The sequence below is a fragment of the Salmo salar genome, chromosome 20 (genome assembly GCF_965601325.2).
Source record: "Salmo salar chromosome 20, fSalSal1, whole genome shotgun sequence".
NCBI classification, from domain to species: domain Eukaryota; kingdom Metazoa; phylum Chordata; class Actinopteri; order Salmoniformes; family Salmonidae; genus Salmo; species Salmo salar.
Genome location: NC_138310.1, coordinates 87848739 through 87862483, shown reverse-complemented (window position 1 = coordinate 87862483; position 13745 = coordinate 87848739). Strand labels below are relative to the sequence as shown.

Genomic DNA, 13745 nt, shown 5'->3' with positions numbered 1-13745 from the left:
ATTGGTAGATGGGTAAAAATTAATATAAGCAGATGTTGAATATCCCTTTGAGCATGGTGAAGTTATTAATCACACTTTGGATGGTGTATCAATACACCCAGTCACTACAGAGATACAGGTGTCGTTCCTAACTCAGTTGCCAGAGAGGAAGGAAACCGGTCAGGGATTTCACCATGAGACCAATGATGACTTTAAAATAGTTACAGAGTTTAATGACTGTGATAGGAGAAAACTGAGGATGGATCAACATTGTAGTTACTCCACAATACTAACCTAAATGACGAGTGAAAACATTCATCCTGTTTGCAATACGGCACTAAAGTAAAACTGCAAAAAATGGGTTAAAGAAATTAGCTTTATGTCCTGAATGTAAAGTGTTATGTTTGGGGCAAATCCAACACAACACATCAATGAGTACCATTCTTCATATTTTCAAGCATGGTGGTGGCTGCATCATGTTATGGGTATGCTTGTCATCGGCAAGGACTAGGGAGTTTTTAGGATAAGAAAGAAACAGGATAGAGCTAAGCACAGTCAAAATTCTAGAGGAAAACCTGGTTCAGTCTGCTTTCCAACAGACTTTGGGAGACAAATTCACCCTTCAACAGGACAATAACCTAAAACACAAGTCCAAATATACACTGGAGTTGCTTACCAAGATTACATTTTTTAAAGTTTGTATTATTTAACCTTTATTTAACTAGGAGAGTCAGTTCAGAACAAATTATTATTTATAATGACGGCCTACACCGGCCAAACCCGGACGACGCTGGGCCAAATGTGCGCCGCCCTATGGGACTCACAATTACAGCCGGTTGTGATACAGCCTGGAATGGAATCAGGGTGTCTGTAGTGACGCCTCTAGCACTGAGATGCAGTGCATTAGACCGTTGCGCCACTCGGAAGCATTGAATGTTCTTGACTGACCTAGTAACACTTTGACTTAAATCGGCTTGAAAATCTATGGCAATGATCAACAATAAACTTAACAGAACTTGAAGAATTCTTTAAAGAATAATGTGCAAATATTGTAGAAAGCAAAGCTCTTATAGAGACTTACCCAGAAAGACTCAGCTGTAATCGCTGCCAAAGGTGATTCTAAAGTGTATTGACTCAGGGGTGTGAATACTTATGTAAATTAGATATTTTTTGTATTACATTTTCAATAAATTGACTCAAATGTCTAAAAACATGTTTTTACTTTGTCATTATGGGGTATTGTGTGTAGAGAAGTGAGTGTTTAAAAAAAAATCAATTTAGAATTCAGGCTGGTAACACAACAAAATGTGGAATAAATCAAGGGGTATGAATACTTTCTGAAGGCTCTGTGTGTGCAGTAAGTGAGTGTGGTGCTTGCCAAAGTGTGAAGGTATATTTAGTAGACTAAACTCTGGAGACCAGAGAGCTGGGGCATACATTCCACATCCTCCCACTCTGTTTTCAGTCAAGCTGACCGCTTCTAGTGGTTCCCCCCAGTCCAACCTCTCTCTTTACTGGGCAGGGAGTCTAGTGGTTCCCCCCAGTTCAACCTCTCTTTACTGGGCAGGGAGTCTAGTGGTTCCCCCCAGTCCAACCTCTCTCTTTACTGGGCAGGGAGTCTAGTGGTTCCCCCCAGTTCAACCTCTCTTTACTGGGCAGGGAGTCTAGTGGTTCCCCCCAGTTCAACCTCTCTTTACTGGGCAGGGAGTCTAGTGGTTCCCCCCAGTTCAACCTCTCTTTACTGGGCAGGGAGTCTAGTGGTTCCCCCCAGTCCAACCTCTCTCTTTACTGGGCAGGGAGTCTAGTGGTTCCCCCCAGTTCAACCTCTCTTTACTGGGCAGGGAGTCTAGTCGTTCCCCCCAGTCCAACCTCTCTCTTTACTGGGCAGGGAGTCTAGTGGTTCCCCCCAGTTCAACCTCTCTCTTTACTGGGCAGGGAGTCTAGTGGTTCCCCCCAGTTCAACCTCTCTTTACTGGGCAGGGAGTCTAGTGGTTCCCCACAGTTCAACCTCTCTTTACTGGGCAGGAAGTCTAGTGGTTCCCCCCAGTCCAACCTCTCTCTTTACTGGGCAGGGAGTCTAGTGGTTCCCCCCAGTTCAACCTCTCTTTACTGGGCAGGGAGTCTAGTGGTTCCCCCCGTTCAACCTCTCTTTACTGGGCAGGGAGTCTAGTGGTTCCCCCCAGTCCAACCTCTCTTTACTGGGCAGGGAGTCTAGTCGTTCCCCCCAGTTCAACCTCTCTTTACTGGGCAGGGAGTCTAGTCGTTCCCCCCAGTCCAACCTCTCTCTTTACTGGGCAGGGAGTCTAGTGGTTCCCCCCAGTTCAACCTCTCTCTTTACTGGGCAGGGAGTCTAGTGGTTCCCCCCAGTTCAACCTCTCTTTACTGGGCAGGGAGTCTAGTGGTTCCCCACAGTTCAACCTCTCTTTACTGGGCAGGAAGTCTAGTGGTTCCCACCAGTCCAACCTCTCTCTTTACTGGGCAGGGAGTCTAGTGGTTCCCCCCAGTTCAACCTCTCTTTACTGGGCAGGGAGTCTAGTCGTTCCCCCCAGTCCAACCTCTCTCTTTACTGGGCAGGAAGTCTAGTGGTTCCCCCCAGTCCAACCTCTCTCTTTACTGGGCAGGGAGTCTAGTGGTTCCCCCCAGTTCAACCTCTCTTTACTGGGCAGGGAGTCTAGTGGTTCCCCCCAGTCCAACCTCTCTCTTTACTGGGCAGGGAGTCTAGTGGTTCCCCCCAGTTCAACCTCTCTTTACTGGGCAGGGAGTCTAGTCGTTCCCCCCAGTCCAACCTCTCTCTTTACTGGGCAGGGAGTCTAGTGGTTCCCCCCAGTCCAACCTCTCTCTTTACTGGGCAGGGAGTCTAGTGGTTCCCCCCAGTCCAACCTCTCTTTACTGGGCAGGGAGTCTAGTGGTTCCCCCCAGTTCAACCTCTCTTTACTGGGCAGGGAGTCTAGTGGTTCCCCCCAGTTCAACCTCTCTTTACTGGGCAGGGAGTCTAGTGGTTCCCCCCAGTCCAACCTCTCTTTACTGGGCAGGGAGTCTAGTCGTTCCCCCCAGTCCAACCTCTCTTTACTGGGCAGGGAGTCTAGTGGTTCCCCCCAGTTCAACCTCTCTTTACTGGGCAGGGAGTCTAGTGGTTCCCCCCAGTCCAACCTCTCTCTTTACTGGGCAGGGAGTATAGTGGTTCCCCCCAGTTCAACCTCTCTTTACTGGGCAGGGAGTCTAGTGGTTCCCCCCAGTCCAACCTCTCTCTTTACTGGGCAGGGAGTCTAGTGGTTCCCCCCAGTTCAACCTCTCTTTACTGGGCAGGGAGTCTAGTCGTTCCCCCCAGTCCAACCTCTCTTTACTGGGCAGGGAGTCTAGTGGTTCCCCCCAGTCCAACCTCTCTCTTTACTGGGCAGGGAGTCTAGTGGTTCCCCCCAGTTCAACCTCTCTTTACTGGGCAGGGAGTCTAGTGGTTCCCCCCAGTCCAACCTCTCTCTTTACTGGGCAGGGAGTCTAGTGGTTCCCCCCAGTTCAACCTCTCTTTACTGGGCAGGGAGTCTAGTCGTTCCCCCCAGTCCAACCTCTCTCTTTACTGTGCAGGGAGTCTAGTGGTTCCCCCCAGTCCAACCTCTCTCTTTACTGGGCAGAGAGTCTAGTGGTTCCCCCCAGTCCAACCTCTCTCTTTACTGGGCAGGGAGTCTAGTGGTTCTTCCCAGTTCAACCTCTCTTTACTGGACTGGGAGCCTGAGTTTTGTGGTGCCCTGCCTCCCTATGGCCTCACGCTTTACAAGACTCTCTACCTCGTTTTTATATGTTTCATAGAGCCTATTTTTCAACCCTTTCACTATAATGGGGAAATATGGGGGGTGGGGGAGGGGGGAGAGTAAGAGAAACATCTCTTGCTCCTACTGACCAGATCCTGTAATCACAGACAGACCATCTGGACCTTGTTATCATAACATCTAACACAGGTCACAATGTAAGGTTGTTAAATACTCTAAAAACATCTCCTGTATTTATTTTATTCATCCCTTCATCCACTATAGAAGATGTAAATCCTACAATAACAGCAAGCATCAGGTCTTACCCTTTCCCCCCCCAGAAATCTGATACCAGGGCTGATAATCAATCGTTTTAGTCATACATTAAACATTTCTCTATCAATGGTGAAATTGTAAATAAATTATGTTTCATTTTGGCCAATCTCCTGCGCCTACAATAGCTGACAACCTCATCTCTCTCTCTCTCTCTCAGACACAAAAGCATCTTGATTAAAAGCCTGAGGAGCATGTACACAACCGCAGAACCTCAGCAGCCCTTTCAACTCCCCCTTTTTTTTTTTATTGTGGAACATGTTCCTAAAATGTAATGAAAAACAGGCTCCTTAGTCCCAACCTTTAATTCAACACACCTTAAGTTCCCAAACCTACAGTAATGTAGTAGTATATCAACCAGCAGGTGACCATAGCTACAGTACTTCCCATAGTTACGTTTCTCACTCACGTAGCAGGTAACGTCTTTATGTACGTATTCCTGCTACAGTCTGTTACAGTCTCCATAGAACATCAACTGGCTAACACCTTTAAAAAGACCTTCCCTCAGTATATTAAACATTACTCTGACCAAATACATACAGTATTTTACAATGTTTGCTTTGCCAAACTAAGATTATCACCTGAGGAAATGGAGAAAAGGTAGAGGATTATAACCAGTGGTGTAGTGGAGGATAAATGCCAAGTAAACACAGTTTTCCATAGTTTTTTTATTTTCCCAACAGTTTATAAGGCTTTTGAGAGAAAAGAAAATGCATTGAAAGTATAGGAAGCGTTACTTTTTTCACTGTGACCGGCAATCAGAGTTTACCCACCTATTTTATTTACCACTTCAGCACTGATTATATGGGTTTATATTATGGCGAGGAAAGATAGAGGGTTATATGGGTTTACATTAGGGTGAAGAAAGACAGAGGGCATGATTATGAGTGTGAATTCTCACCTTCTCGACATTCATCTCCTACAAACCCAGGACAACACCTCCACTCCCGAGCTGTGACCTGCCGATAGGCCACCTTATAAGACGGCCTGACCACGGTCCTGTAGCTGACGGAGGGACAGGGTCAACACAGGAACATCTTCATGTGGACTATTGCTACTATATACACTATAAGATGGCATTTATATCAAAACAGGACTCTGGGGTCGTCTGGTCCAGTCCTACCTGATGAGTTTGGTGCAGGGTCCTGGCCAGCGGCAGCCTTGGAACACTCTCTGTACCATGGTCTCTGTCCCATTGTGCACCTGGCACTTTACGGTCCTCAACACATTGTACTGGCACCAGTTCCTGTAATCACAGACAGACCATATGGACCTTGTTATCATAACATCTAACACAGGTCACAATGTAAGGTTGTTAAATACTCTAAAAACGTCTCCTGTATTTATTTAATTCATCCCTTCATCCACTATAGAAGATGTAAATCCTACTATAAGCATCAGCTCTTACCCTTTTCCCCCCAGAAATCTGATACCAGGGCTGATAATCAATCGTTTTAGTCATACAATAAACACTTCTCTATCAATGGTGACATTGTAAATAAATTATGTTTCATTTTGGCAAATTCTGTCCATCCTCACAATGGATTCTCTCCGTGCGTCATGGTGTGCTCACCTGAGGTGAATGTTTGATCCGCTGCCTGGTGAACCTGTGGTCGCTCTCTGCTCCGAGTTGACGCTTTGACCAGTCACTCCGGGAAACTGGTAAATAAATCCCGTTCCTGTCGAATGACAGACCAGACATATCCATATTATGCACAGAGCGCACGGGAGCGATGTCATTGCCAAATGGCGTCTCCACAGAGTTCCAAAGCGCGAGTTGCTGTAGGTTTTCGTTGACTTTAAAAAAATAAAAATAAAGTGAGTTTGAAACCCTTCGAAGGGTTAGATCTTTGTCAGATTTAGGGCAGGCGGAATAAATACAGCGTAGTAGCCAAAAGTACAGCGTTTAAGAGTTCGCCATGGTGCAGAATACAAGACAGAGTGCTGGATAAAACCAATAACTCAAGTCAAAATGCGTTACACTGACCCCCATGCCCAAGGAATAATCTGCGTTTTAAACACTACTCTGACGTTGGACCCCCCTGTGAGATTGAAGGAGTCAGATATCTACTGTACCTTGTGCGCGTAAAAAGCGCGCAGAAGTCTGGTGAGGTAGAAAACCACAAGTGACTACTGTGTCATCAGGAAACGCTTTTAATAGGAGATATTTTTGGGTGTGTAAATTTTGATTTAGAATAAAGGTTAAATTGCAAGGAATTTAAAAACGACTTCACTTAATCCTATGGATTATAAGAGCACACCCTGTCACATTTTAGGGACTCCACGTTATTTATAATGAGTGATACATGGAGAAAATCGGATCTCTCAGAAATGAAAATGGATGGCCCTCCCTTCAGTAAAATACACTACCGTTCAAAAGTTTGGGGTCACTTAGAAATGTCCTTGTTTTCCATGAAAACATACATGAAATGAGCTGCAAAATGAATAAGAAATATAGTCAAGACGTTGACAAGGTTATAAATAATTATTTTTAATTGAAATAATAATTGTGTCCTTTGCCGTCATCAAAGAATCCTCCATTTGCAGCAATTACAGCCTTGCAGACCTTTGGCATTCTAGTTGTCAATTTGTTGAGGTAATCTGAAGAGATTTCACCCCATGCTTCCTGAAGCACCTCCCACAAATTGGATTGGCTTGATGGCCACTTCATACGTACCATACGGTCAAGCTGCTCCCACAACAGCTCAATAGGGTTGAGATCCAGTGACTGTGCTGACCACTCCATTATAGACAGAATACCAGCTGACTGCTTCTTCCCTAAATAGTTCTTGCATAGTTTGGTGCTGTGCTTTGGGTCATTGTCCTGTTGTAGGAGGATATTGGCTCCAATTAAGCTCCGTCCACAGGGTATGGCATGGCGTTACAAAATGGAGTGATAGCCTTCCTTCTTCAATATCCCTTTAACCCTGTACAAATCTCCCACTTTACCACCACCAAAGCACCCCCAGACCATCACATTGCCTCCCCCATGCTTGACAGATGGCGTCAAGCACTCCTCCAGCATCTTCAATTTTTTCTACGTCTCACAAATGTTCTTCTTTGTGATCCGAACACCTCAAACTTAGATTTGTCTGTCAATAACGCTTTTCTTCCTTTGTCCAATGTCTGTGTTCTTTTGCTCATCTTAATCTTTTATTTTTATTGGCCAGTCTGAGATATGGCTTTTTCTTTGCAACTCTGCCTAGAAGGCCAGCATCCCGGAGTCGCCTCTTCGCTGTTGACGTTGAGACTGGTGTTTTGCGGGGTACTATTTAATGAAGCTGCCAGTTGAAGACTTGTGAGGCATCTGTTTCTCAAACTAGACACTCTAATGTACTTGTCCTCTTACTCAGTTGTGCACTGGGGCCTCCCACTCCTCTTTCTATTCTGGTTAGAGCCAGTTTGCGCTGTTCTGTGAAGGGAGTAGGACAAAGCGTTGTACGAGATCTTTAGCAACAAGAATAGACTGACGAGTTTCAGAAGAAAGTTCTTTGTTTCTGGCCATTTTGAGCCTGTAATCGAATCCACAAATGCTGATGCTCCAAATACTGAACTAGTCTAAAGAAGGCCAGTTGTATTGCTTCTTTAATCAAAACAACAGTTTTCAGCTGTGCTAACATAATTGCAAAAGGGTTTTCTAATGATCAATTAGCCTTTTAAAATTACAAACTTGGATTAGCTAACACAACGTGCCATTGGAACACAGGAGTGATGTTTGCTAATAATGGGCCTCTGTACGCCTATGTAGATATTCCATAAAAAGATAAGCAGTTTCCAGCTACAATAGTCATTTAAACATTAACAATGTCTACCCTGTATTTCTGATTAATTTGTTGTTATTTTAAAGGACAAAAAAATCAGCTTTTCTTTCAAAAACAAGAACATTTCTAAATGACCCCAAACTTTTGAACGTTAGTGTATATATTTTACCTGATCCACCCAGAACGCAACCCCCACCCCCAAAAAAACTCCACTCTACCCAAAATAATAATGAAAACATAACTGGATAGCAGAGAACATGCCTACCGTTTACCCTCACTCATAGGACAGACCAGAGCCTTAGATATGCAGTTTTAGAAAACGTTCTTTTTGTAAGCATGACATGGCAAATTAGCCAGAAGGTTTGTTGATTCGCAGACCACCACGGACGGATGGACGGGACGGGACGGGGACGGGGGGGGGGAGGGGGATGGGGTCAACTGTAAGTGCTGTTATTGTGAAGTGGAAACATCTAGTAGCAACAATGGCTCAGACTCGAAGCCACACAAGCTCACAGAACCGGACTGCCGAGTGCTGAAGCACGCAGCGCGTTAAAATCGTCTGTCCTCGGTTGCAACAATCACTACCAAGTTCCAAACTGCCTCTGGAAGGAATTTTGTCAGGAGTTTCATGAAATTGGTTTTCTGGAGTAGTAGAAACACATTTTCTGGAGTGATGAATCACGCTTCACCATCTGGCTGTCCAGTGGATTCATCTGGGTTAGGCAGATACCAGGAGAACGCTACCTACCGGAATGCATAGTGCGAACTGTAAAGTTTGGTGGAGGAGGAATAATGGTCTGGGGCTGTTTTTCATGGTTCGGGCTAAACATCATACAATGACATTCTAGACGATGATGTGTCAAGGGAAGCCATCTTGGATTTGGCGTCTCTTCTATCAAATGTTTAACAGAAACAACTTGAATTGTTGCATCTCGTTGTGTTGTTGTCCTCCGGTGGCTAGCTAGCGAGCTAAAATTGTCCCTTTCCTAAATTAGCCATGGATGGAGATAGGGATTTGGACTTGTGGTTTTACTTAATTCTCCGTACTGGACAATGATTATAACGCCAATTCTGATCCAACAATGAATTCCTACATTGTTGTGCCCCTGGCCTAAGAGGATGGAAGTTCAATATGTACGGTAGCTAGATGTAGAAGGCTAATGTTAACTAGCTAACGTTGCCCATGAAAGGAAGTTAGGCTAGTGAGTAATCATTTTAGCCAGGTAACCTAGGACAACAAAATATAGAAGCTTGTACTATGACAGACTGAGAGACTATTTCATCAATATGAAAGAGAGGAGGAAGGCATTGGTATTTCTCTACAAGTAGAGTGAGTCAACATGTTTTCTACTTGCATGCACACACGCAGAACCATGGACAGCCACATCATATTTAGCTTATGTTGATTGGACAAAATAGTTTTTGGTATCTTTTAGTTGTCACTGTATTTGACTGAATTGGGGCGGCAGGTAGCCTAGTGGTTAGAGCGTTGGACTAGTTACCGCAAGGTTGCAAGATCAAATCCTGAGCTGACAAGGTAAAAATCTCTCGTTCTGCCCCTCAACAAAGCAGTTAACCCACTGTTCCTTGGCTGTTATTGAAAGTAATAATTTGTTCTTTACTGACTTAAATGAAGGTAAATATATATATATTTTTAAATAGACTAAGCAGAGGTAATTTGATGATGTTGAAATGGTGCTGGAATAGTGAAGGCAGCTCCTGTTTTCTTTGGCACTTGCGGTAACTCTCTGTGGTTCTAAATCAATAGTAGTTCAGTGGTCCGAAAATGTCTGAAACATGAACTTGCTTAAACCTGTAGGTCATGTAACTGTCTGTTTCATGCAATATGCTTGGTGGACTTCACCGGGCAGAGGATGCTATCCGTTTTTTGTGATAAAACCGGATAGTTACATTTATTATGCCATTGTCTCCTCATTGTCTCGGCCTATATATTACGGACGCAAGGCATATGAATGAACAGAAAACAACGCAATTATCACAACGCAATTATCACAACACATTTTATTTATTTTATTTATTTCACCTTTATTTAACCAGGTAGGCAAGTTGAGAACAAGTTCTCATTTACAATTGCGACCTGGCCAAGATAAAGCAAAGCAGTTCGACAACATACAAAAACACAGAGTTACACATGGAGTAAAACAACATACAATCAATGATGCAGTAGAAAAAAAATAAAAATAAGACTATATACAATGTGAGCAAATGATGTGAGATAAGGGAGGTAAAGGCAAAAAAATGCCATGGTGGCAAAGTAAATAAAGTATAGCAAGAAAAACACTGGAATGGTAGATTTGTAGTTTGAAGAAAGTTCAGAGATAAAATATAAATAATATGGTGCAAAGGAGCAAAATAAATAAATACAGTAGGGGAAGAGGTAGTAGTTTGGGCTAAATTATAGATGGGCTATGTACAGGTGCAGTGATCTGTGAGCTGCTCTGACAGCTGGTGCTTAAAGCTAGTGAGGGAGATATGAGTCTCCAGCTTCAGAGATTTTTGTAGTTCGTTCCAGTCATTGGCAGCAGAGAACTGGAAGGAGAGACGACCAAAGGAGGAGTTGGCTTTAGGGGTGACCAGAGAGATATACCTGCTGGAGCGCGTGCTACAGGTGGGTGCTGCTATGGTGACCAGTGAGCGGAGATAAGGGGGGACTTTACCTAGCAGGGTCTTGTAGATGACCTGGAGCCAATGTGTTTGGCGACGATTATGAAGCGAAGGCCAGCCAACGAGAGCGTACAGGTCGCAGTGGTGGGTAGTATATAGGGCTTTGGTGACAAAACGGATGGCACTGTGATAGACTGCATCCAGCTTGTTGAGTAGGGTATTGGAAGCTATTTTGTAAATGACATCGCCGAAGTCGAGGATTGGTAGGATGGTCAGTTTTACGAGGGTATGTTTGGCAGCATGAGTGAAGGATGCTTTGTTGCGAAATAGGAAGCCAATTCGAGATTTCACTTTGGATTGGAGATGATTGATGTGAGTCTGGAAGGAGAGTTTACAGTCTAACCAGACACCTAGGTATTTGTAGTTGTCCACAAATTCTAAGTTAGAACCGTCCAGAGAAGTGATGCTGGACAGGCGGGCAGGTGCAGGCAGCGATCGGTTGAAGAGCATGCATTTAGTTTTACTTGTGTTTAGGAGCAGTTGGAGACCACGGAAGGAGAGTTGAATGGCATTGAAGCTCGTCTGGAGGGTTGTTAACACAGTGTCCAAAGAAGGGCCAGAAGTGTACAGAATGGTGTCGTCTGCGTAGAGGTGGATCAGAGATTCACCAGCAGCAAGAGCGACATCATTTATGTATACAGAGAAAAGAGTTGGCCCAAGAATTGAACCCTGTGGTACCCCCATAGAGACTGCCAGAGGTCCAGACAGTAGGCCCTCCGATTTGACACACTGAACTCTGTCAGAGAAGTAGTTGGTGAACCAGGCGACGCAATCGTTTGAGAAACCAAGGCTACTGAGTCTGCCGATGAGGATGTGGTGATTAACAGAGTCAAAAGCTTTGGCCAGGTCAATGAATACGGCAGCACAGTATTGTTTCTTATCGATGGCGGTTACGATGTCGTTTAGGACCTTGAGCGTGGCTGAGGTGCACCCATGACCAGCTCTGAAACCAGATTGCATAGCGGAGAGGGTGCGGTGGGATTCGAAATGGTCGGTAATCTGTTTGTTGACTTGGCTTTCGAAGACCTTAGAAAGGCAGGGTAGGATGGATATAGGTCTGTAGCAATTTGGGTCAAGAGTGTCACCTCCTTTGAAGAGGGGGATGACAGCAGCTGCTTTCCAATCTATGGGAATCTCAGACGACACGAAAGAGAGGTTGAACAGGCTAGTAATAGGGGTTGCAATAATTTCGGCAGATAATTTTAGAAAGAAAGGGTCCAGATTGTCAAGCCCAGCTGATTTGTAGGGGTCCAGATTTTGCAGCTCTTTCAGAACATCAGCTGAATGGATTTGGGAGAAGGAGAAATGGGGGAGGCTTGGGCGAGTAGCTGTGGGGGGTGCAGTGCTGTTGAATGCAGTAGGGGTAGTTAGGTGGAAAGCATGGCCAGCCGTAGAAAAATGCTTATTGAAATTCTCAATTATAGTGGGCTTATCGGTGGTGACAGAGTTTCCTATCCTCAGTTCAGTGGGCAGTTGGGAGGAGGTGTTCTTATTCTCCATGGACTTTACAATGTCCCAGAACTTTTTAGAGTTGGAGTTGCACGAAGCGAATTTCTGTTTGAAAAAGCTAGCCTTGGCGTTTCTAACTGCCTGTGTGTATTGGTTTCTAACTTCCCTAAAAAGTTGCATATCGCGGGGGCAGTTCGATGCTAATGCAGAACGCCACAGGATATTTTTGTGTTGGTTAAGGGCAGTCAGGTCTGGGGAGAACCAAGGGCTATATCTGTTCCTGGTTCTAAATTTCTTGAAAGGGGCATGCTTATTTAAGATGGAGAGGAAGGCATTTAAAAAAAATAACCAGGCATCCTCTACTGACGGGATGAGGTCAATATCCTTCCAGGATACCAGGGCCAGGTCGAATAGAACGGCTTGCTCGTTGAAATGTTTCAGGGAGCGTTTGACAGTGATGAGTGGAGGTCGTTTGACCGCTGACCCATTACGGGTGCAGGCAATGAGGCAGTGATCGCTGAGATCTTGGTTGAAAACAGCAGAGGTGTATTTAGAGGGCACGTTGGTTAGGATGATATCTATGAGGGTGCCAGTGTTTGCGGCTTTGGGGTTGTACCTGGTGGGTTCATTAATAATTTGTGTGAGATTGAGGGCATCAAGCTTGGATTGTAGGATGGCTGGGGTGTTAAGCATGTCCCAGTTTAGGTCACCTAGTAGCACGAGCTCTGAAGATAGATGGGGGGCAATCAGTTCACATATGGTGTCCAGAGCACAACTAGGGGCCGAGGGGGGTCTATAGCAGGCGGCAACGGTGAGAGACTTGTTTTTGGAGAGGTGGATTTTTAAAAGTAGAAGTTCAAATTGTTTGGGTACAGACCTGGATAGCAGGACAGAACTCTGCAGGCTATCTCTGCAGTAGATTGCAACACCGCCCCCTTTGGTCGTTCTATCTTGTCTGAAAACGTTGTAGTTAGGGATGAAGATTTCAGAGTTTTTGGTGGACTTCCTAAGCCAAGATTCAGACACAGCTAGGACATCCGGGTTGGCAGAGTGTGCTAAAGCAGTGAATAAAACAAACTTAGGGAGGAGGCTTCTAATGTTAACATGCATGAAACCAAGGTTATTACGGTTACAGAAGTCATCAAAAGAGAGCGCCTGGGGAGTAGGAGTGGAGCCAGGCACTGCAGGGCCTGGATTCACCTCTACATCCCCAGAGGAGCAGAGAAGAATAAGTATGAGGGTACGGCTAAAAGCTATAAGAATTGGTCGTCTGTGACGTCCAGAATAGAGAGAAAAAGGAGCAGGTTTCTGGGGGCGATAAAATAGCTTCAAGGTATAATCTACAGACAAAGGTATGGTGGGATGTGAGTACAGAGGAGGTAAACCTAGGCATTTAGTGATTATGAGAGAGATATTGTCTCTAGAAACATCATTGAAACCAGAAGATGTCATAGCATGTGTGGGTGGAGGAACTGAGAGGTTGGATAAGGTATAATGAGCAGGGCTAGAGGCTCTACAGTGAAATAAGCCAATAAACACTAACCAGAACAGCAATGGAGAAGGCATATTGACATTAAGGAGAGGCATGCTTAGCCGAGTGATCAAAGGGTCCAGTGAGATTCAGACAGCTAGTCGGGCCATAGGTAGCAAGCTGGTGTAGGTTGTGGTTTCCCCAGTTACTTTACCCATTCACTGGGTTGGAGGTGCATTTGGATGGTGTGATGCAATTGCGGGGCCTCTGGATGCATGCGGAGGCCAAATAGGCCTATCAAATGTTGTAACAGGGCCCTGTATA

General features: G+C 44.9%; 1 protein-coding gene across 4 annotated transcripts in view; it reads right to left on the bottom strand.

Moving 5' to 3' along the window:
* Positions 1-6099, bottom strand: part of LOC106581516 (uncharacterized) — a 47100-nt gene extending 41001 nt beyond the window's left edge. Inside the window, exons 1-3 of one of the 4 annotated variants that reach the window (XM_082966792.1) lie at positions 5629-6099; positions 5179-5301; positions 4957-5054 (exon numbers count right to left, since the gene is read on the bottom strand). In XM_082966792.1, coding sequence (XP_082822918.1) covers positions 4957-5054; positions 5179-5301; positions 5629-5795 — 388 coding nt within the window. In that variant the 5' untranslated portion in view covers positions 5796-6099. Of the gene's footprint in view, positions 1-4956; positions 5061-5178; positions 5302-5628 lie in introns of all 4 variants that reach the window. The other 3 variants (XM_082966789.1, XM_082966791.1, XM_082966793.1) reach the window with 3 other exon arrangements.
* Between the last annotated feature and the right edge of the window lie 7646 nt (positions 6100-13745).